Source organism: Martes martes (genome assembly GCF_963455335.1).
Source record: "Martes martes genome assembly, chromosome: 4".
Classification (NCBI taxonomy): domain Eukaryota; kingdom Metazoa; phylum Chordata; class Mammalia; order Carnivora; family Mustelidae; genus Martes; species Martes martes.
In genome coordinates this window covers 144032506-144057488 of record NC_137891.1, presented here as the reverse complement: position 1 = coordinate 144057488, position 24983 = coordinate 144032506, and the positions used below count along the sequence as shown (strand labels likewise).

The 24983-nt window shown below is 43.9% G+C and overlaps 1 protein-coding gene across 4 annotated transcripts in view; it reads left to right on the top strand.

Annotated features, from left to right (window-relative positions):
- FGGY (FGGY carbohydrate kinase domain containing) overlaps positions 1 to 24983 on the top strand; it is a 400554-nt gene that overhangs the window by 50259 nt on the left and 325312 nt on the right. For all 4 annotated transcript variants that reach the window (XM_080800002.1, XM_080800001.1, XM_080800003.1 and 1 more), the window contains one exon: positions 19881 to 19969. In XM_080800002.1, the coding sequence (XP_080656128.1) occupies positions 19881 to 19969 (89 nt within the window). The remainder of the gene's footprint in view (positions 1 to 19880; positions 19970 to 24983) is intronic.

The following is a 24983-nucleotide window of genomic DNA, read 5'->3' as shown; positions in this document are numbered from 1 at the left end:
CCCACCCCCCGCCTGCCTCTCGGCCTGCTTGTGACCTCTCTCTCTCTGTCGGATAAATAAATAAAATCTTAAAAAAAAAAATGTGTTCTACTGATGGGCATGTCAGTAATATCCTATCACGAACTGAGAGAATTTTAAACACTAGAATATCTTATTTCATGTAGTTGGCTGTAATGAGTTGTATTTTTCCTGTTTGACTAATAGCTAAGGATAGCTTCTAAAAACCATCATGAGGTTGTCAGAGGCAATCATAGAAAATATCCAGTACAATAGTACAAAACGTATTTTCAGAGTCATTCATTTATGTGAATCATCCACATCCTATGTGTAATTCCTATACCAGAAGGCAGCCAGCTTTGAACTTGGAAGCAGATTCACCTAATACCTTCTACTGTTGCCCCTGAAATTCACCATTGCCTCCAGCCTCAGCATTATTTTATTTCACAAAGATTATTGTATTGAATCTTCACACCTGTCTTGTGGGATCGACGTGATCTCTTTTTGTGGTAAGAAAACTGAAACTCAGAAACATTAGATGACATACAGCCTCGTACTGGGTGAGCCAACCTACACCGGGGAGCCGCACCGTAGCTCCACGCCCATCCCTGTCCTGTGGGGGCCTCTAATCCACTGCGGGGATCCAGAAATGGTCTTTGCCTTCAGGAGATTATAGCCTGAGGGGAGAAGAAAGATACAGCTCACCTGAGCAATCAGGATCAGAGTAAGGGAACAGACAGTGGCTAAAGCGTGTATCGTGCTAATTATCTAGTACTTTTCGGAGCATTTTATCTGTTAAACTCCTCTAATCCTTACTTCTACCCTATGAAGTAAGTATCAGATGGTAAAACAGGCTCAGAGATGTTAAGCAGCTTGCCCAAGTTGACTCAGCTAATAAATGACAAGGCTGGGATTGGAACCTTGGCATTTCAGATCTAGAATCTGGGCTTGTCACCATTTCTCCCTCCCACCATCTTCAAGTGCTTGTCTTGCAGGGTTTGGATAAATTAGTTCAGGGAAGAAATTTGTAAGTGATAACTTCAGGAGGATCTGAGGCCAGGAACAATGGGTGGTGGGTTCATTTTTTTTCGCCCTTTAACTAATGTTGTTTATTGTCTCCTATGCGACAGGCACTGTCTTGGCATTAGAGATTCCAAAGTAAGCAAGACAGATGAGGGTCCTGGGTACTTCTGAGAACTTAGATTCTAGTATAGAGAGGCAGAAAATAGACAAAGAGACAAATACACACACACACACATATACACACACACACACGCGCACACACAGAAAGTGATTCTATTTTCTGGAAAATGCTATGAAGGAAAAATACAGATGAACAGATTTGGCATGGCTGGTGTGTTCTTTCTTGGGAGGTTTTGTTTGACCTGAATGATGATGATTTCAGGAAGAGAGGGCAGCACATTCATGAGGGGAGGAAAGTACCTGTGAGATCAGCAGAGGAGGTCAGCAGGGCTGAGGCTGTGAGCAAGGCAGAGAGTAGTGGGAAGTGGGTTGGAGCAGTGGGTAGGGACCAGCTCCTGCATGGCCTTGAGGCCATGGGCAGGAATTTGGATTTTATTCTGATAGGAGGGAAAGGGTCAGTGGATTTTAACGGTAAGTGTGACGTGATCTCTGGTTTATGACTTCGAAATCACTCTGGATAGTACTGGGTAGGTAATAAACATTTGGATGATAACAACAAAGTTTACGTTCTAATGTTAAAAGGAAAAATTGTAAAACTGAACATGCAATTTTATGAATACATTTGTTTTAAGAAATTATCAGTATAGAGGGATGTCTGGGTGGCTCAGTCTGTAAAGTGTCTGCCTTCAGCTCAGGTCATGATCCAGGGGTCCTGGGAGGGAACCCGGAGTTGGACTCCCTGCTTAGGGGAGAGTCTGGTTCTTCCTCTGCTTCTGACCCTTCCTCCTACTCGTGCATGTGTGCTCCCTCTCTCAAATAAATAAAATCTTTAAAAAGTTATCAGTATAGGAAAAAACCAGCTATGTGTACAAAAAACGTTACTAATGGGGTGCAGTATCTATGGTTGGAAGAGTTTGCTTCTCTTATAACATGTGCTCGTGCTTTTATTACTTCTTGGTAATTTTTCATGGAAAAAAAATGATCTTGTAGTCCTAGCTAACCTTTCAGGTTTATACTAGTTCATTATTTAGCATAGGAGTTTTTTTTTTTTTTTTTTTTTTTCCTGCTTGGGCTTGTTTTCCTTAAAAGCACCAACACAGTATTATTATTCCATTATACAGATGAGGGAAACAAGACCCAGAGGGCTTAAATAGCTTCTGCAAAGCTACACAGCAAATGTGGGTGGCACCAGGATTCTCACCAAATCCCGCCGGCCTCCAGCTCTTCGGCTCTCTCCATTGGCCCTACTGGCTGCTCTCAAATAGCACTCATTTCTTGCGACACATCAGGGCTGCCGCCTGGCAGTCCACAGGCTGAATCTGGACCCCAGATGGGTTTTGTTTGACCTACCCTGTGCTTGGAAAAAGGAAAAAAAAACCACACACACACACAAAAACCCGAACAACTTTTTTTTTTTTTAATTAGTTTTCAACATGTAAAAACTAAGAAACTTCACATAAAAATCCAGATTTTCTGCTTCTCTAGAAGAAATAACAAAAGGATTTGGCAGTCGGGGGCCCACATTCCCATGTGGAAGGAATTGGCTGGTGCTGAGCAGGGGCTGCCCCCTTTAGGAGGGGCAAGTGTCCCCCCACCCAGCTTACTCTGCTCATTTCCTTTCCCAGCACTACCCTCTAGGCGTTTGGATTGGAGACCCAGGCTTTGGGAATTTGTTCAAGGAATCCATCATTACTTTTCCTATAACAAAATGCTTAGAGAAGTGGAAAGCTTTTCCAGACAGGGAACTTCTCGGTCAGTGGCTCTAGCGATGCCGTACCCACATTCTCCCATACCTCTGAGTCTTTGCTTAGGTTTTTCCTTTGTGGCAAACTTACGATTTCGTCTTTCACTTGGGAGAACTTATATTAATTCTTCAAGACTCCAGGAAGCCTTCCTTGACTTTCTCCATTGAGGGTTGATTAGGCTCTTGCCTCTGTCCATCTTAGCATTCCCCCCCCTTACCTCTGCCTTGGAATTTATTGCACTATGTGTGCCTCATTTATCTCTGTGTCCCTCATGTCTAGGGCACTGCTTCGCATCTAACACTAACCACTCAGTAGATATTTTAACCGATGGATGGATGAACAGATGGTTGAATTTTCCAAATCACTATTCATGCCATTTTTGATTGTTGTATACAACTGACCAATAGTTCCCTTCTAAAGTACATATCTCCTGCACACCACATGTAAGTTCCTTTTCTCTTCCCTATTGTGGAAAGAAGTTTGGAGTATTACCACTCCTTTCCACCCCAGAGCCACCCCTTGGCTGCAGTCCTGTTACCTTGAGTCCCGGCTTGTTTTGGGTGGGCAGTGAAGGCCCCAGATGGAGGCAGTAACTCCTGGCCTCTCCCATGGCTCTGTATCTTGAGGAGCACAACCCTTGAAGCTGCTCCCTCTACCCTGCGAGAGACTCCGAGGCGAACATACGGAATCCAACAGCCTCTCTTTGGAACATTAATACCAGGGGCCCTGTTACCTTAGGACCAGATTCCTCCCAGCCTTTGAGGTGTGGACCATGTTGTCAGCTTTTGCCAGGGCATCTTTTGTGAATTTTCTCTCTTGCGGAGGTGGGGGCGGAGGGTCTGCCCAAGAATTGGGCTTGTAACTAAATATATGGAGTGTTGAGGCTGGTGCCTTCATTTACCTGGACAGCAAATCCTTTCCTTATCATCCTTGCATTTGCATATTTGATTTGTGCCAAGTATGTATGGTATTCTTTTAGTTTTATAGTCCCAACAAAGTAATTTTAAAAAGGAGACCCCTCCCCCTGTCATTAAAGGACTTGGTCAGATAACTAGTAACATCTAATAAATGCCAGCTATTATTATACTATATTTTGTATTTTACTTTATGGCTTATGGCAGACTTTGATGTATATTTTCTTTATTTGATCTATGACGTGGTCTTGTGGGATAAATATTACTATTTGCCACATTTTACAGGTGAATACACAAGGCTCAAAGAAATGAAGTGAGTGTCTACAGGGATTAGAATTGGGTCTTCAGTGAAGGTTCTCATGAACCTTCTCATGAACCTAAATCAGGTCTTGGTTGTTTTTTGTTTTTTTTTTTTTCCCCCTGTTAAACCAAGTTCCTTCTCCTTTAGATTGATGGGTTTTTAGCTCAGTAAGAGCAGAGACTAAATCTCTCTATCCATACTTGGCAGTTGTCTCTCCAGAGCCAAACACAGTGCTTGGCGTTAAAATTGTCCTCAGTAAATACCTGTTAAATGAATTCACATTGCCGGGCCAGAGCCACATGTATGGCTGTACCAGGAAGACCCATGTGCCCAGCACTTCTGCTGCCTGCCTTCCTGACCACTGTGCAGGGATGTCAGCTACATCCAGACATTGTTTAGTGTAACCGGAGAGGCAAGAGCAAGATTGCTAAGTTCATCTGCTTTTATGCCTACATAGGATGATGCCATAGGAAAATTGAACAACATTCTTTTCATATAGTAGCTAAAATGCACCTATGGGAGGGAGTATCAGCTTTAGAAAAGACAGGAAGGAAGACAATGCATTTAATGTGTATCCTGATAGAGGAACTTGTTAGATCCGTCAGCCCTGTGGAGGTGAACAGTCACTTTGGAAATCTGGAGATTCAAGGTAGATAGATGTTGATCAAGGCAAGAGAGGAGGCAGGCCAGAAGTCAGGAAAAGATGCTAGATGGGAGTCTTCTGGAAAGATAAGTCAGTCTCATTTCTCTGAATATATGGCTTGGTTTTATTCTTTTTTTTTTTTTTTTTGGTTCAAAGTGAGAAAGCTGTTCTGCTCTTGTAGGGACATACTCTCAACAGTGAAACAGACTTTCTGCTGGTAACTTGTGCTTGGTGATGGGGAGACGAAGTGGAAGCCAAGAGCGACCTTTATCTCAAGTTGTTTCCAAGTCTAAGACCAAGTACAAGAGGCTGTAAAAGTGATTTCCTCCCAGCATTTTATGATCATAATCTTTAAACATACAGTAAAATTGGGAGAACGTTATTGTACATACTCAGAACCATCACCTGGATTCTGCCAGTAACATTTTACTTGCTTTATCATGTGTATGTCCATCTGTCTGGATTCTGCCAGTAACATTTTACTTGCTTTATCATGTGTATGTCCATCTGTCTGCCCTTCAATCCATCCATCCATCAGTCCTCAAGTTTTTGCAGTAAGTTGAGACATTGTTACACTTCTAAAAGCAGTTTGAAATGTTAAAGGCCTTTTACCTTATTGAGAAACTTACTAAATTCTATTTAAGATAGTGACCCTGTTTGATTGCTGTCTGCAAATATCATTAACACTTGTACTAGAACTTATTAGATATCTACTATGTGCTTTTAAGTTTGCTGTCTGACCTAATGCTTACGAAATTCCTGTGAGGTACATGTTCTCACTTACTTTGCAGGTAGAGAAGGTGAGGATAGAGGAAGTGAAGTAGATTACCATTTACTGACTGTTGCATTGGGCAGGGCTGGAATCCAAACTTGGGTTTTCTAACTCCAGGGAATAGATTTAAAAAAGAAGTTGCAGAGGTTAGCTGGTCCAACTCCAGCCTTTATCAGGCACGGTCCCTGGTCTTCTCTACAGATGAAACACCTGGGTAGAGAGAGCTAGTTCCCATAGTTCAGGTTGCAAATCCCAGATAACAAATTTACCTGACTGAAATTTTGAAGTTAGATATGAATTCTAGAATAAAAAGTTATCTGAGTCATCCCAAGTTAGACTCCCAATTAAAGGACCATGCCTGAGACCCTCCGTGACACAAATTCCAACCCATTCCTCCTTGTCCATTCTCCAGCACGTTAGTTACCTCTTGAAGAGCTGGCTTATTCCTCCCCTTGGCATTCACCTCGAAGTGTTTATAGTTCAAAAAAAAAAAATGAGTAAATTATTTAACTAGTTCCTTACCTCTTCTGAACCCAGGGGTCCTGGAGGTACCTTTGCAGCTAAGACCTCACTCAAGGGTTATCTCTGTGCACCGAGCTGTGGCTACTCTCCTGGCCGAATGAAAAAGTCATTCAGGGATCGCCTTCAAGCCCCATGTCTCCGGAATCCTTCCTGTATGGAGAGGCTACAGATTTGGTAAAACTTGGGAGGGACCTCAGTAATAAAAAGTCTGATCTCAACTCTCCAGCCTCATCAATACCCATCCCACACCCTCTTCAAAAGCTGCCTTAGTTTGCCTTCCAAGCTTCGTAATCTGAACAGTCAGTGTCTTCTGGCTCAAAAAATGCAAGACTAGGGAGTGTTCAGAGGAAATGAGCGAGCTGCCTGAGTCAGTGGCTCTGCCCTCCCTGGCCTCTGCCTCTCATTTGGGCTTTGCCAGAGGGTCTGAACTGTGGCGCAGGCATTTTCTCCCAGTTGTGCTGCGTGTATAGCCTATTGGAGCTTGCCCAAGTAAAGCAAAGCGAGCAATTAGGAAAGATCTTTTTGCCAATTAATTATTCATATATTTTTAGTAATAAGGATTTTATCTTCCCCAATATAATTACTATTTTCGCTTCATCGATTAGTGAAAATTATGGGTCACGGACTTGCACCCATCTGTGGTCTGGTATTTGTGAGTAGTGGGTCTCTGTGAGCCCTGAGATTCTCCCACAAGCCTGGTACTCTGTGGATCTAAGATGCCTGAGAAGAGTACTGGGACCTGGCTGAACCCTAGTGCAGTTGTCTTGGCGTGAGGCCATGTGGTCTGGCTTTGGCTGGGGGTCAGAGACCAGCCCATGGACCTGAGAAAGACGGTGAATCACTGTGCAAGTGTTTTTGGAGAACCTCCCTTGTCCTGGGGAGCGGCAACTGGACAGTAGTGCAGTGGCCTTGGAATTCAAGTGGCTGGCGTTTCACCCAGGCTTTTCATTTACTTGCTGCATGATCTTGGGCAATTCTCTTCACTCTGGGCCTTAGGTTTCTGTCTATAAAATGGTGTTAATGGCAATATTGTTTCTCTGTGTCTTGGTGGGGGAGGGGGAAGGTTAGGTAAGTTGTAGAATGCTGATATAATGACATATTTTCAAATGATGAATATGACGGAAGTAGTTGATTTGGGGAAAGAAAATTAGGTCTATTTTTCATGTTCTTATCTCTAGATGAAGCTGAGAAAGCCGAGAGGGAAGGGAAAAATTCACATTATTGTGAGGGCAGGCAGTTAACAAAGAAGGTATGCTTAATCTTTAGGGACAACTTGGGCATGGGTATTACTGTCCTGTTTGAACAGGTGGCAACAGGCTGAGAGCATTCACCTCCTGCAGCTCATGAGTGGTCAAGCAGGGATCCAACTCGAAGTTCCTCAGGCATGTGCTCATAACAGCTCACAGACCAAGGATCGGGGAGAGTGGAAGAGCTTGGGAGAGGGTCAGTCCATCCTCGGATGCCCCAGAGCAGTCTCACTTCCCCTATTACTGGTAACTTATGGGATGTTGTCTTCAGCAACAAACATGCCCAGGATGACGGCTATGAGAATGAGGACACCTTTCAGAAGTGGTCAACGAACAGTGTGTGCTCCTCAGTTCCCACCAGAATCAATCAGGGACAGTCATTCATTCGGCAAATATTTATTGAAAATGTACTTTATTCCAGGAACTTGGCAACGTGCTGGGACTCTAGCAGTGAACGTAAGAGGCCCTGTCCCCCAGCTGCTTCTGTTCTAGAAAAGGGACAGAAATGAAGAAAGGAAGTCACAGTGCACTGCAAGTGGGATGGAATTCAGGTTACTGTAGAAGTACACCCCAGTGAGGGGAGAAGAGTCAGGAGGAAGTGGTCTGTAGGCAGGGGCTGATGGTGGAGGGGAGCTAAGTAAGCCCTCAGGTGGGGTGGGTTGCAAAAGGCAGGCTGGGTACGTGGATTCGGCACTGGGCAAGGTCTGCCGATCTGAGGAGACGAGACCTCTGCAGGGCTGCAAGTCCGGTGCATGGGAAGGCAGTGAAGCAGGTCATTCAGAAAGCACCTTTTGAGTCCCATCTTATGTTTAATGCTGTTCCTGATGGGAGTTTCCCGTTTACACATGGATAGAGCCACTGTACCTCAGCCGCAGGGAGAGAGAGGCTAGGAACTATCTGTTCCCTCTTTTCTGATACTCCCATCTCAAGAGCCTGAAGCTGAAACCCAGGGCTCACGTGGATGCCGTGTCCTCCCTGAACAGAGGAGACGTGTCCTCATTTCAGTCCCATCAGGACCAGACTAGACAGTACCCCAGAGAATGAGTGGTGATTGAACCCCTCTTGTCCAGGAGGGTGGGACTAAATTCCAGGCAGGGGCTCTTGCCACCTCTCCCTTGGTGGGCATGTGACTCAGAGGCGGTGACATCAGCCATGACTTCATTCACCCAGAGGAGAGAGACTGACAGCAGGCTCTGGCTCCTGCCCTTCATTCTCCATGGCGTGTCTTGTTGGGGACACTGCCACAGTCCTGCTGTTGTTTTCCACACATCTTCATTTTTCTATTTCTTTTCTGTCTTATTTTATTCATTTCTCATGTTTAACCTGTTTGTTTAGTTTACTTTGCCCCATCTCCCCTTTCTTTTTGTCCATCTTTTGCTTTGTCTTTTTCTTCCTCCCTTCCTTTTCTTGTGCTTTCCCCTCCTTCTGTGTCAGAAATGCATATGGGAAGAGGTCCTCCTGCCTCCTGTGTCTTCTGTCCTCCAGACTGCCCACATGGCGTTCTGTCCGTACTTCCTAAAACCGTCTTCACAAACCACTCCGCACCAGGACTGATGGTGTCTCACTTTCTCTTCTGACCTCAGCATCTAATACGAATTCAGATTTCCTCTTACTATACTTCAGCATACTTCTCTCAGGCTGAACTTCTCAGGATTCCTTTTCCACGGCCGGGGATACAACTGATGCTTTTTCCTGAGCTTTTCTCAGGCAGTTTCTCAGCACCAGCTGGACTACCCTCCACCCCATCTCTCCTGGTCTGTGCTTTCCCTCCATGCTGAGGTCAGACACTACCTCCCACATAACACTTTTCTTTGGCTGCTTGCCCACAGCCATCTCTTTCTTTCATGACCATGCAGTATCCTTAGTTTATAACAGGTATGATTAAATTTGGATTATTATTATTTTTTAAAAGATTTTATTTATTTATTTGAGAGAGAGCATGAACAGGGGGAGGGGTGGAGAGAGAGGGAGAGGCAGACTCCCTGCTGAGCAGGAAACCTGACTCGGGGCTCGATCCCAGAAGATCCCAGGACCTGGAGATCATGATCCAAGTCGAAGGCACATGCTTAACTGACTGGGCCACCCATGCACCCCTAAACTTGGATCATTCTGTACTCTTTATACATGGTTTCCAAGTGTTTCATACGCAGACTCTGTTCCACTTACCCAATAAACAACATGAGAATTGGGGCCAGTATACACCTGCCTTTTCATGCATAGTCTTAGCACAAACTTGACCACAAACCGGGGCTTGTAGACAGATTGTAGCATGGTCAATAAATATTTCATTTGAGAAATAAGTATTTCATGCTAATTGTAGTGATGCAGATGAGAAAATTATGGTCCTTCCCTTAAAGGAGGAAACAGTCTAGTTGGAGACAGATAGGCCCCCATATAATCTGAGAAGAGTAAGGATTGCGGAGGAAACTAACCATTATTGGGGATGTACCAAGATGGGCACATTAACGTCTATAAACTCATCAAGTTGGATCCTACTAACAGAATGGTGAACTGGACATTGCTGTGTACATACATGAGACCCATGGAGAGTAGGCGACTCACTGGCCAGAAGGGACACAACTAAAAAGGAGAAGAACCAAGGTTTGAAGCTGAATGGGTCCGTCTCTAAGGCTCCTGCTCCTTCCTGAAGATGGAACCAGGTCACGCCTCTGACATTCTAATAATAAGAACAGTCATTTGAGAAGTGCTTACTCTGTGCCCCATGCTCTAAACATTTCACATACATTTGCTCATTTGTTCTCTCAACAACTCAGTGGTGTAAGTAGCAGTATTGTTCTCTGTAGTTATTATAGGACAAGGAGATTGAAGTGAAGAGTGGTGAAGTAGCTTTCCCAAAGTCCCACGGCTATGAAGTGTTAGAGCCAGGATACGCACCCTTGCCTTCTGGCTCTGGAGAAAAGGCAGCAGAACGTTCAAGGCGCCTCTGTGGAGAGCAGCATATTGCATTTTCAGAACTGCCACTGCCTCAATCCATTTGGAGAATCAGGGACTGGGGGTGGTGGGGAGCTGACAGGTGAAGGCGTTGAGAGGTGAGGCACGAGAGGAAGCTGGAGTCGGGTCACAGAAATCCTAGTGTTCAGTACCCTCTACAAAGACCTTCACAAAAGACACAAGAAGTGTTGTATGAAAGGGATGTTTCCTGTGATGCTGAGCTAGTCCGCATCCATCTCTTTCTACTAGTCGAGTTGTGAAGGGATTTCTCCGTTGTGGACCTTGTCTGTGCCTTGCAGGAAATGACAGTGGAACTCTGGAACAGTGGGATATGCCTGCCCAAATAAGGCCCAGAGAAACACCAGATGGAATAGTAGAGTGTACCTGTCCTTTACGGGAAGGGGATAAGTAAATTTCACGTTGAAGGAAGTTTGGGGAAGAAAGAGGAGGGTGCATCCATGTCAGGGCCAGCCTGGACCTGATGCCAGGTTGTCCTCAGGTGTCCCGGAACACTGCCCATTTGATGGAGTGCTGTTCCCACCTCAGCCCCCTCTGCAGTGGTGCTTGGCAGCCATTCAGCATGGGGCTGCACTGACCTAGGAATCCCAGCCAGGAAGTGAATGAATCCATTTTCCAATTAAAATGAAACTTCTCCAAAGACCTACTCACCCCCAAGAAGAGAAATTTATCTTCCTGGCAGTCTGGCTTGGCTAGAATGTCTCTGCTCCTAAGACAGACGGTGAAAAGCCATTAACTTGAATGAGGAAGGAGAGGCTGGGACCGTTCTTATTCACAGTCTCATTCATTTATTCATTCATTCCTTATTCCCATTTCCACAAACTCCTTTTTAGCTTGTACATCTCTGCTTACTAATTTATTCATCCGTTCAGCTAACATTATTCGTCATCTATAAAGCAGATACAATCCTAGGTCCTAGGAATAGAGAGATTGAAAAAAAAAAAACAACAACAAGAGTCTCCCCCCCACCCACCTCCTGCCCCCCGCCTTAGGGCTTTCAGTCTAATGAAGAAGACAGACCCATGAATGGGTATGACGGGAGGTGCCATATGGGGATAATTCACAGAGTATTATGGGGGTGTAGCATGGGAGCAGCTTACTCAGCTTAGGGGAATCAGGGAAGAATGTGTAGAGTGGATAATACCTGAGTACAGAATGATGAGTACATGTTGGCCAGGTTGAAGAAGGAGGAGTAGGATACCCTAGGAATAAAGATGTTATGGTAAGAAAAAGCACCGTGTATGTGGGTGATTCTAGTATAGTATCTCAGAGTGATCGGAGATGAAGCTGGTAAGACATGGATTGTATATGCCATGTTATACAATGTTAATTACATGTTATACAATGTTAATAAAATAATAAATAAAATAATAAAATAAAAAAAATTTTATTTTTAACTCCAAAGGTAGTAGAAAACTTTGAAGGGTACAAAGTATTCTAGATTGAAAACTCTCTGTAGGTGTGAGCTGTGTGTTATTTGCTCATTTCCCTAGCACGGAGCATAGTACCTGACATGTAGACGATACCATGTAAATACTTAATGAAGGAATGAGTGAATGATTTTTATAGTCAAATGTACATGTTACATAGGCGATTGTGTTCTAATTGGCTGTGTAGGTGGTGGGAATCAAAGGGGGTGAGATTTTTTTTTTTTTTTAAGATTTTATTTATTTATTTGACAGAGAGAGAGATCACAAGTAGGCAGAGAGACAGGCAGAGAGAGGAGGAAGCAGGCTTCCCGCTGAGCAGAGAGCCCAATGAGGGGCTCGATCCCAGGACTCTGGGATCATGACCTGAGCCGAAGGCAGAGGCTTTAACCCACTGGGCCACCCGGGTGCCCCAAAGTGGGTGAGATTTAAAAGTTAGCTGCTGTTATCAGTTGGGGTGGTAACAAACCACCTCAAAACTTAATGGAGTGAAAAACCAACCATTTATTTACTTTGTAAATTACTTTGTAATTATGCAGCTTGCTGATTTGGGATGAGCTAAGATAGACAATCTTTCTGATCTCCACTCAGTCAAGAGTAGAGTAGGTTTCCTGGGTAGGGTTTTGGTGTTGGCTTTGCTTAGCAATCTTGCATGTCTGGAGCCTTGACTGGGTGTTTCATTTCTGTTCCACGGGTTCTCTCGTCATCCAGTAGGCCAGCCTGAGCTGCCTCACTAGGCAGCACTCCACCCCAAGAAGATAAGAGCCTCTGTTCAGAAGTAGCAAAGTGGCACCTCTGCTCCCTTCCACTGGTCAAAGTAAATTGTAAGGGCAGACCAAGTGAAGTGGTAGAGAAACAGATTGACCTCTTGATGGAGAGCTACAGGGTTATACTGCAGAAGGCATTAATACAGGGAAAGGAAGAGTTGTGGCCACTTGTAGAGAATGCCATAGGTATGGTAGCTGTAATCTAGGCAGTGGAATGGCATGGCCTGAAAATAGGATCGTTATCTAAGATACAGTGGGATGGGTAATTTTATGTGTCAACTTGACTGGGCCTCAGAGTGTCCAGACATTTGTTCAAACATCATTTTGAGTGTATCTGAGAGGGTGTTTCTGGATATGATTAACATTTGACCTGGTAGACCGAGTAAAGTAGATTGCCCTCCCCAAGGCTGCCTCATTCAGTCAGTTGAAGACCTGAGTAGAACAAAAAAGGCTGAGCAAGGGGGAACTTCTCCGGCCTAACTTCCTTGAGCTGGACATTGGTCTTTTCCTGTCTTTGGACTTGGACTGGTTTTCTTTGGGTCTTGAGCTATTGGCCTTTGGACTAGAAATTATACCATCAGTTCTCTTGGGTCTCAGGCCTTTGGACTCAGATTTGAACTTCTGGGTTTTCAGCTTGTCTGTAGCAGATTTTGGGACTTCTCAGCCTCCCTAATTCTGTCAGCCAGTCCTTATAATAATTTTCTTCATACATATGTATAAAATTTCATATATATGAAGTATACACACACACACACACACACACGTTTGTTTGTTTGTTTGTTTGTTTGTTTATTTATTCTCCTTTTGGTTCTGTTTCTTTGGAGAGCCCTGACTAATATTAATAGAGGGTGAAGTGGTAGGGACCTCTTCATCAATTTTTTTGGAGCTTAAATTAGATGGATGATTGGATGTACAAAATGAAAGAAAAGGAGAAGTAGAAGATGACCCTTTGGGTAACTGGATCAACTGACATAGACATCAAGACAGAGGAAAACATTTTGGGAAAGACCACAGAGTCTGCCTTGCACATGTTGAGTTAGGGGTGCAGTGGAACATCCAGGAGGCACATTGCAGGGAGAGTGTGGAGTTTGAGATTTGGCAGGTCATCTGACTTGTAGTTGGTTGGAACGGTGGTAGTAATGGAGAGTTCCCAGGTAGCATGTGAATGGTGAGAGGAACTTTTGGATGAGGGAGGAACTTTGGGGTACATCCATAGTTAAAGGGCAGCTAAGGAAAAGTTGCTTAAGAAGTAGACAGAAAAACAATGAGAAGGGCCTCAAGGGATCCAGGAGAATTAATTATTAGGGAAAACCTCTCACTGGTCCAGATCTTCTGCTTTCTTTCATGTCTGTTCCAAGACCTTACCCGTTCCAAGGCCTTCTCTTCATATTAGGACCCCATCCATCCCTCCCTCTCACTGACAGTACCACACACAAGGAATTGTGTTGTCTAGATCACCATCACATCCCCCCTTTCCTCCTGGTCCTTCTGCATCTTACTGTGCTTTTGGGAGGTGGGCACCTGAACTAGCCCTGGGCTCATCATTAGTGAGCTGCATTTTAGTCTGCCTTGTACTGATCTGTGTGTAACCATACGACAGTGTGCCCCCTTTCTGGGTTTTAGTTTCTCAACCTGCAAGGTAAGGTTGATCATTTCTTGTCTTTCCTGCCCTACAGAATTATACAGGGCAGATGAGATCATGCATGTCGAAGTGCTTTGAAACACATGGAGCTCTATAGCGGTAACGAGGGTGAAACTTGTTGACTAATCAAGCACTCTACATTATTTCATTTATTTCTCACAACATCCTTTGAGATGGATGCTAGTAATATGGCACTTGAGGAAACTGGGGCTTAGAGAATTAATTTGCCTAAAGCTACACAGCTGTGAAGTGGTGAGGCCAGTAATCAAACTCAGGTCTGCCTGACTCCAGTGTTCTTAGAGCCCACATTCCACAGCCTTGTTTTCCTAATGCATGTGGTGGTATCATATTCCTGGCAAAGTCAGCTTTGCTAAATATGATCGGTTTTTGTGAAAATGGTTAACTTTTTTTATGGTTGGGAAATCAAGTCTAGTGTGGGTTATAAGTTTGCCTTTCTGTACAACTGTAGGGCTCTAGGGAGAGGGTGGGGGAGGATGGGTACAAATCGAGTTCCTAAAGATTAATTTAAATTATGCAATGGAATTATTTCACTTCCCAAATAAGTTCTATGATGGTACAGTTAAATAAATCCTTCTCTAATGGGGGCAATCCTGTCAAGTCAGATTTTTGTTTCTTGGTTTTCATTCTCAGTAGTGGCATAGATGCTTGTTCAACTTAACCTCTAGGCTTCTGCTCACATCTCTTCCCCATGGAGCCTTTTCTGGCTACTCCAGCCCTGAAGCCCTTTCCCTCCTCTGAACCTTGTCTGTGATTACTCATTAGAGGCAAATATATGACCTACACAAAATATTACGATAAAGTTATGAGGCTGACTCACCAAACCTTGGTATCAGGCTCATTACATTATTGTCATACATCATCTTATTAATTACCTTTTCCTTTTGTGCACATCTTTCTCCAGCCCTACTGTCATTTTCTTTTGGAAAGGCCTGACTTTAAATTTCTTTATAACTCCCAAAACTTTTTGCATTTTTTTTTTTTTTCATTTGTGAGCTGGTTTTTGCCCTCGGGGAGTCTGTCATTTTCAGGTGGATTTAGGCACATGTATATATAATTGGGATACAGCGAGGGCCTGGAGGGATTCACTGAATGGATGACATTTGAGTTGGAGTTGAATCAAAGGTAGAAGTTTGGTTATGGGAGAAGGTGGGGAAGGCAATCCAAGTAGAGGCACGAGCCTCAACACAGGCGTGGAAATGTGGAAGGAGCATAATGCATTTGGGCACATGAAGGAAATGAGGTGAGTGCCGGGTGGAGCGTGCTAGGAGATGAGCCCGGAAGGATTCATCATTATAATGGCCATGCTGGAGCCAGGGTGTTGAGTGTCCTGAGAGCCATGCCAAGGAGTTCAGCGATTCTAGGCCATGAGGAACTGTTGGATCATTTTAAACAAAGGAATGCAATGGTAAGTTTTCAGTTTTTAGAAAGACGCCTCTAGTAGCACAAACCTCTCAGTGTATCTGCCTGTCTGACCTGAAATATGTCTGGTGTTTGGTCTTTTCTTTGTGGATGGGAGTCTGAAACACACAATTGTTTCATTCATTTTGGGAGGTTTCTGGCTGCAGATTATGACCCACTCTATGTTTTCAGCATCATTTTTCTTTTCAGAATGACATTGAGGATTACGTTTCCTACTGAAACATCTTTCTTCTCTGGCCTAGGAGCCTGTGCCCTAATTTGGAGTCTTGGATGTAGAGTGAGGATAAGGTTTTGCTTTTTCATTGGAAGTTAAATGCTGGAAAACGACACTGTGAGGACTTGGGCCGTTCAGGCAGGATCACTCAGTGGGTGGGGAATCAGGGAGCTCTGTTTCCTCCCTTTTGTTCACTGCATGCAGCAGATACCCAGACAGGATCTCCTCACAATTCATAATAAAATCCTTGGATGATCCCGTTTTAGCTGCTCCTCCCCACCTTCTCATGCTGCTCTCAGACCCTGGTGCCTTCTGACATACCCTGCAGGACTTGCTTCATGTTCCCCACTAGTTCCTTTAGCCTCGAGAAGCCAGAAGATCCCTCACTGCCTCCCCGGACACACAAGGAAAGGGCAAGGGAGAAAGTTACATCGCTCTGCCCCGAGGCCGGCAGGGCGGCTGCTGCCTGGCTCCGACTCTTGGATATATTGCTCTATCCCCACCCTCTGCTGAGACCTGCAGCTGTGTGCACTTGGAGTTGTAGCCGCCTCCCAAGAAATGCTGTGGTTTTATGAAGTAATAGATGATTAAAAAAAAAAAAAAAAGTAAGAAGTTGTTCTCTTTAGCTGCTTTCAAGCCTGGGGGATTGCTTAGCTCAAAGGATTGTTATTGGAATGCAGAAGCCTTTCATGCCAAGTCATACATCCCAAATCACCACCGATTTCTTTTTTTCTTGAAAAGACTAGTTTTTGTTAGTTGCTTGGTAACCGGAAGATAGGCTTAACTCCTTCCGCACAGAGAGCATCTAGTGTGCACTGGCTTCAGCTGTCACATGATGGGATACAGCTAAGCCTGACTAGTGTTGAGGGCCTGCTCTGGGCTTTCTTCTCCCCCATTCACCCTCTGTGCATGGAAGGTATTATTCGGTCCGTAGAAGTTAAATGAGCTGATCAGGTTTGGAAGAAATCTCTGAAAATTTTTAGTGTACAGAAATGTGTTTGGAAGGGCTTTTATTTGTTTGTTTTCTTCTGTAAAGAATGGCAGTGGCTTCTATCATGATGTTCCCCAGAGGCCAAACCCCACATTTCTGATGGGTCCAGGAGCCTTAGGATGGTGACTGTGGCACAGTGGAAGAAAGGAACATTCACTTTAGAGCTAGAAGTCCTATGTGACTTTAGCCTAAGCCCTGTCTGAAATGGGACTGCTGTATATTCACCTACACACCTCTGAACTGCCCTGAGAATCACATGAGATGAGGCGTGTGGGGGCTCTCTTGTGAGCTGCGGAGGAATACAGGAAAGATAGTGACAGGCCCGATGGTTCAAAAAATAGAATTAATTCAGTAAGATTGAGCCCCTCAGCTGGGACTGTGTACTGGCTGGGGAGCGGAAGGGAAGGAGAGATTTTTCCCACAGAATTGGATTAAAAATCCATCCATGGGGCTACATGCTCTTGGCCCATCTGGCATCTGATGACAAAGCATTTGTGCATCATGTAGCCCAACATGAGAACAGCATGAGATCCTTACAGATAGTCTGTCAGCATCTCAGAGTGAGAGATCAAGCATCAGGAGACATTCCTTCTCATCCCTGCAAGCTCTGCCCCCTTCTCTTTGCTGGCTAATCTCCAGACTGCTTTGTAGAGAAAGCAGGGACCAGACTGCTCTCTCTTCCTCCAAGACCACGTGTATTCTTAAGGATACCTCATACTTCTAATTAGATGCTTCTGGTTTCTCATCCGATAGATAGACGTTGGACTCGGGTCTGTGGCTTTGGTAGATGAAGCTGGCCTGGTCTCAAGAAGAAATGACATTCCCTGGCTGCCTCACGCCTCCTACTGCAGTGTGTCTCTTTTTGTCAAGAAGCTTGAAGTTCTCTTGGAGACATTTGCTCAGGTTCCATTGTCTACAGTGACTGTCTGCGTGGCTCCAGGCTGTCCAGACTGAAAACTCTCATTATGCGAAATCCTTAATGGCTGTATACAAGATTTAACAGAAGCAGTTGTTTTCAGAGTTTAGGAACCTTGTTCAACTTTGGCTTGAAGCGCTGGTTGTTGCTGTTGTGGTTTAGCCATTCATTTCTAGTGACCAGCCCTGGACTCCTGGAGCCCGTGGAAGGAGGCTGCCTTTTCTCCTTCTCCCTAGAAACTGATCACTGAGACCACAGAGCACAGGGAAAGAGATGTAGGGGACTGCCCCGAAGAAGGCAGACTGGTAGGTTGACTCACACAGTTTCAAAGGCTACCATTTTCCTGATTGTGACCCTGTTAGGGCGTGAGGATACCACTAGTTTATAGATGGGATAGGCACATTTAGTCAGCTCTAAGTTTTGCCTTGTTTGTCATGGACACGTGTGGGTATTCAAAGAGAAGCCTTGCTCTTTCTAGATGTAAGCTCTCACCTCAGTGCTTAGGAATTTAAAACAAATAACAACAGTAATGGAAAATGGGCTTTACACTATCATTTACTGCTGAACCCTTTTGATATTATTGTAGTTTAAATGGGACCCTGGACCTGGGATTATACTTTTGCTGTTGTGCACATAGATAGCTTATATAGTAGTGATAGGGAAGGGGGGGAAATAGGAAGAACTCAGAGAATTTGAGGGCAAATGTAGATAAAGGCCAGTCATATGTCTATAAAGTAGATATAATAATACTCAGAACTTTCCCTCATTCTAAGGAGCTAACACAGGTGAAATCCATTTCTAGACTCTGAAGCACACCTCAGAAAGAGAATGGAAGGTGAAAGTGAGAGGTTGTCTAGTTGTCCAGCAGATATTTATTGAGTGTCTGCTGTGTGTCACCCTCTCACAGATTCTGGAATATCTCTCTTGTGGAACTTCTTCACTGTGGCCCTAAGGTTCCCCAGGATACTCTTGTGCTTATGATACATTCCTTTTATTGTAGCCTCTTGGGGAGGGAATAATTGAAACCAGGACTTGGAGAGTTGCCTGGTTGGTAGGAAACCGTTCTTGCTACTGCTTCTGTCTGCTTTACTCTTCTCTTTGTGAAGTTCTACTTCTCTAGGTACTTGGCAGAAAATGTCCACTTTACAGTTTTCCAGGTTTATCTCCCCTTATTCATAGGCAGAAGTTAAATGACTCCATTTGGATCCTGAGTAGAAGGAACCTGATTGGCTCAGTTAGGTCACATGTCCATTCCTGGTCCAGTTAAATGTGTAAGGGGGACTTAGTCTGGTAGCTTCTGCCTCACGGCTAACCTGTGGAGTCCTGTGGAGAGGGGGACAGGAGAGAGTTGTGGGGTATATCGTAGTCCATAAGCCTGACAAGGTCCTCGACGTTGTAGAGCTTACATTCTCGCAGTAAGGAAAGACGGTACACAAATAATTGTGGGGTGGTGTGTGTTGTATGAGACTGAGACCTACCCCGAGTGGGAGATCCTGGAAGGCTTCTTCAAGGAAGGGTGGGTAGGGTTAACCAACAGGGTCAAGTGATGTGGACCCTGGGAGGCAACAGGGTGGTGGGTGAGGAATCAGTGTCCTAGATAGAGGTGGCAGAGGGAAAGAAAAAGCCCAATCGCAAGAAAAAAATCTGACCACACTGGCAGTGTGGAAGACACTGGAAGAAACAAATGTTTAGGCATTTTATAAGAATAATTTGGGTATGTGCCATTCTCTTTGGCTCAGACTGGACGTTCTTTGAAGGCAGGGACCAACTGTTCTCCTGTCTTTGGAACCCGTTGATGTAGGGAGAATTCTGCATGGCGGGACACATTCCACTTCATGAGGTAGTTTCTTAGTGCAGTTTTCTTCCCAGCTTATGACCGTTCAGCTTTGAAATCTTGCTGTGTCTTGAAGTGTATCCTGTGACCCCTCACTGGGAAGATGGATTGCATACCCTCACAGAGTGTGCTTCTTCCCCCCACCAGCCCGGCCAAGGGGATAAAAGGGAAATGATGGTCATTTTTAGAAGGATCAATAATTGCCAGTTTTTCTTTCCTATATAGGTACTATACATACCATCCCTGCCCTGCCCTGCCCCCAGCCCCTGAACAGATGTTTTATGGGACATTGTTGGCTGTGCTTTTGTTTTGAAAAATTTGAAACATTATTGAAAGAGGGGAGGGATGGGGGAAAAAGGCCCATAATTGATTCTAATATATATTTAATTTGGCAGAACTTGAGAGAGACGTGCTGGGATAAGGCGGGACATTTCTTTGATCTCCCAGACTTCTTATCGTGGAAGGCAACAGGTGTCACAGCACGGTATGTTAATTACAAGTTGGATTTTATTTGCGTTCATCCATTCTCGGGTGTCTGTATATATATTGCTTTCTTAACTCGCTTTGACTGGACGTACTGTTTGTACATCTGCATGCGATTTTGCATACTTGAAACATCTTGAATCCATCTTTCACCTCCACTGCACATGCCCAAACACCACTGTTCCTACGAGGCCTGGAATGCTGGTGTCCAAGGTGAAGACCATTCATTAAAATTTGACACATTTGAAGGAGATGTGAACAGTCCATCATGAAATGTGACCATTTTCCCAAAGGCACTTTTTACATGATGAATAAAAGAATTTTGGGGGGCCCTAAAATGAAGGCAAGAGATCTGTTTTCCAAGGAAGCTGATTTTAACTGGATGAGTGTGTTGCTTTTTATGTTAATGTACCTGAATCATTGCAGAGTGTAGAGGTCTATATGTTGAAGTCACAATATTTTTCCATAAATTGTGAATGTTATAAATGCGTATGTGCTACATGGCAGAGACAATTTAAAATATACTTGGTGTGAAGTAGCAGCTGCTATAATTAACAGAGTGGCTGTGTGTGTGTGTGTGTAATAGAGACAGGTTAAACATGAAATCTCAAAGTCTGCAAGTCTGTTGTCATCCTGACCTCAGGTTTCAGGGGATACCCAAGAGAGGCAGCAGGATGGGGAGGGGAGGGGTTTTCTCATCTTGAAAATGATTTAGATAATCTGTATTGAACAGATCTGTGAAGAAGAGGATCATTTCCCAGAGGATAGGTAAACCTGTATAAATATATATTTGGACCTTTTCTTGATAAGAGTTGATAAGATTTCAGCCTGAGAGGCTTCCAGAAAGGAGAAAGGAGGACGTGTTTCACAAGCACACCATTCTTCATGTGATTATCCTCCCCTGCCACCTGGGAAATGATCATTAGCCGCCCGTCTCAGGGTAGTGGGGACCCATGCATAAACATGACCTCTGCACACCCCAGCTACTTAGCCCGTCAGTGGGAGCAGGCTCTGGTGGCGCGGGGGGAGGGGGGTCTGAGCTTTACCCCAGATGGTACAGTTAGTCACTGTTGTACTGCTGTCACCAAAGGGGATGTCAGGGTGTGGGTGAAGATCTCATCTAGAGCATTCTTCTTGTGGTGTGACATTGTCTAACGTTATTTCTAGAGGGACCTTTTTTCCTACCTTTGTGCGATAGTGGAAGAAATATTTCCATCATTTTAGCCAAATGGACCTATTAGTCAAAGCATTGCTAATAGTGTGAGTGTTGGCAATGCCCCATTGGCCAACAAAATTTGAGGGCTCAAAAATAGAACTGCAGGGGCGCCTGGGTGGCTCAGTGAGTTAAGTGTCTGCCTTCAACTCAGGTCATGATCCTGAGATCTTGGGATCGAGCCCTGTGTCGGGCTCCCTGCTGATCAGGGGTCTGCTTCTCCCTCTTCCTCTGTGCTCTCTCTCAAGTAAATAAATAAATTCTAAAAAAAAAAAAAAAAAAAAAAGAACTGCAGATGGAGTAGGACCCTCCTTTCCTTCCCTTTTTTCTTGAGTGTTACTCAACCCAGGGATTTGATTTCTTCTTGCTGGTGCTGTGTAGTATTCTACTCACATTTCCTGGTGTCAGATGCCATATTAAGATAGCAAGGAGTGGGCTTTCGAAGCTAGCTCTGGCTCAGACTTCAGTGTGGTGGCATGCATGCCGTCTGTGGAGTCACAGTGTGATTTGTAGTTCTCCATTCTGCCGGACGTGAGTTGTGTGACCTTGGGCATGTCCTTTCCTTCTTTGAACCGATCTTTAAAATGGGGATCATGATATCTACCTTGAAAGCTTGTTGGGAGAGTCCTGTTAAAGCATTTTTTCCAAACTAGCCTGAAGATAGGAATCGGATGACTCATTTATTCAAAGCACAGATATCCAGGGCCCCCAATTTTGAGCCTACTGATCAGAATCTCCTTGGGGTACCCGGGAATGTATAGGTTAAACAAGTACTCCAGGAGGCTATATATGATCAGGTAGTTTTGGACAACATTGCTTAACAGAATATACAGGGAAGTGATGTACAACTCTAAGGTACTTCACACCTGTGAGGGGTTGGAAGTATTTAAAAACTTCTAGTGAACTTGGTAAATTTAAAAACGAGCTTCTTTCTGGCCCATCAGAATGTGGCCCATCCCCACCCACGACAATCTGAAACCCTCAGGAAGCAGAAAGTTTACTGTTCAGAAGTGATTTATTGGCTGTCCAGTCTTCCTTGCCATTTTTTTTTTTTTTCTAACTGGCTATGACACTCATGACTCATTCTGTTCTTATTAGTACGAATCTGCAATCCCACCCTCATCTGCCCATTGCCCCGGAGTCATGAGCACCTTCAGAGGCCTTTTCTCCAGCGTCTCTCTCCTCAGGCAGAGACTGGTGGCCTTGGGACTAGGCGCAGAGTTTCTCTTGCGAGGTGGCTGCCCTCCCCCTGGCACCCCTGGCTCTTACCCCTGTCTTTATCTCCTGTTGATTCCTCACTCTCTCCATTCCTTAATCTTCTCTGTTTCAACCTGCACAGTGAGGATGAAACAAGTAAGCCCTCTGTGCTTTTTCACATGTAAAGTTGGGACAATGACAGCACCCTGTCTGGAGCATTATTGTGTGGGCTGATAAGGTAACGGAGGAACTTCCAACACACTGCTGAGCAATTTTTTGAAGGAATTAGCTATTTTATTTAGTTCCCCGTCTCTATCGATTTTGGCAGGGAATCTTTGCATTAAGTTTCTGGCATAGTGGAAAGAGGGAAATCCTGGTAGTCAGACTGACCTGGGCTCAGTGTTCTCCGACGTGTACTGTCTATAAGAACCTGGAGTGAGGGACGCCTGGGTGGCTCAGTTGGTTAAGCAGCTGCCTTCGGCTCAGGTCATGATCCCAGCGTCCTGGGATCGAGTCCCACATCGGGCTCCTTGCTCAGCAGGGAGCCTGCTTCTCCCTCTGCCTGCCACTCTGTCTGCTTGTGCTCACTCTCGCTCCTCTCTCTCTCTCTCTCTGACAAATAAATAAATAAATAAATAAATCTTTAAAAAAAAAAAAAAAAAGAACCTGGAGTGAACTAGTTACACCACTAAGCCTCAGGTCCTCATCTGGATGTGTCCTCTTAGGGTCACTGAGGGAGTTAGAGGTACTGTGCACCCAGTACTTGAACAGTGCATGGTTCTTTTAATGAAAAATCCCCATCATCTGTCCCCTTTTCCAGAATAAGTGTGAGGAGGGTCTGAGTTTGAATGTGCTAATACCAAAAAACTTGGGGCAGTGAAACATAAACTTGGCATCGTCTGGTCTAAGGAGAAGTTCAGATTTGGTGTTTATTTGGCTCTTACTGAGATTGTTGTGATTGGGAGGCTTTGGGGAAATGAGTGCCAGAAAAACTAGAGGGTGTTTTTTTTTTCTTTCTTTCTTTTTTCGCTTTTTATTATTCTAGTGGAGTCAAGGCTAAAGAGTGATCAGATTTCTCCTTGTCTTAAAGCTTTCAGACTTGTTTTTGGCAATGACATTGTGTAAGAAGTCTTCCTCCTCCTCCTTCTCTTCCCGTTTGGCTTTACCCTCCCCATTTTGTCCACCCACCTTTAGTTATTGTTCTCATTCCCCTAAATTTGGTAGCTACCCTTGTGTGTCTGGGTCACTGAGCAAGTCACCACCTGGCCTATGATTAATTTGTAATTCAGCTCCATTCTTTTCATTTTAAGAATGAAAATAATGATTGCTATTTTTGTTACTAATAATAATGTGATCGTTATCATTTTCAGGCTCCTTCTCTCTGTCTGTGCTAGGCATATTAGCAGATGTGAACCCCATTAGCCCTCATGACCATTGGTTAAAGCAGGTGGTGTTACCACCATTTTGCAGTTCAGAAGCTGAAGCTGGATGCTTTGGTAATTTGGCCCATTCTAACCCTTGAGTGGGTCACTACCCAGAATTTTGGTTACGTGACAAATGGGAAGTCAGCAATTTCAACAATGCAGTTTTATATCATCAGAAAAAACATAGTCTCATATATATATAAATCCTCCCTCTAAAGAGATTTGAGAAGACTGATAATAGGATAAGATTAAAAGTGATAAAATATGTATGAAAAATCACAAAGGAGTGAAAATATTACTAGAGCAACTAAGGTGAAGGTATGAACTTTGTAAAAGCTCTTAGATTCTTCATAATTACTAATAGATTTGTGTCCAGGCTTCCTAGTGGCCAAAGCAAAGATTAGAGCATTACCAAGATTAACTGAGTAAACAGATAAGAACCTCACTACTGCTCAGAAGTAGAACTCTTTCTAACACTGGAGGCTAAGAGAAATTTCTCCTGGTTGGCAATAGTCTGTAAATTATTTAAAAATGTGACCTATTAAATTTAATTATAATTTCCAGTATACTTTTTATTTTAAAACAGTTTTAGATTTATAGAAAAGTTGTGAAGACAGTATAGGAGAATTTCTAAATATTTGACACCCAGTTTCCCGTATTATTAGTATCTTACATTAGTATGGTACCTCTGTCACAATTGATGGACCGATATTGAGACATTATCATTAATTAAATTCCATACTTTATTTACACATCTTTAGTTTTTACCTAATGGCCAGCATCCTATCCAGGATACCATAAATGTATATGGTTTAGTGATATCTCCTTAGGCTTTTCTTGGCTGTGACAGTTCTTGATGACCTTGATAGTTTCAAAGAGGACTAGTCATGTGTATTGTAGTATGTCCCTCTAATGGAATTTGTCTGATGTTTTCCTCATGATGAGGCTTGGGTAGTATGTTTTTGATAGAACACAGTACTATTCTCATCATATCATATCAAGGGTACATGCTATCAGTATGACATCATGTTGATGTTGACTTTGATCACCTGGCTAAGGTATTGTTTGTTAGATTTTTCCATCCTTAAGTTACTCCTCTCCTCCTTCTAGATGGTGCTTTTTGGAAGGAAGTCACCATGCACAACCCACATTTCCAGGAGTAGGGAGTTATGCTTTACTTC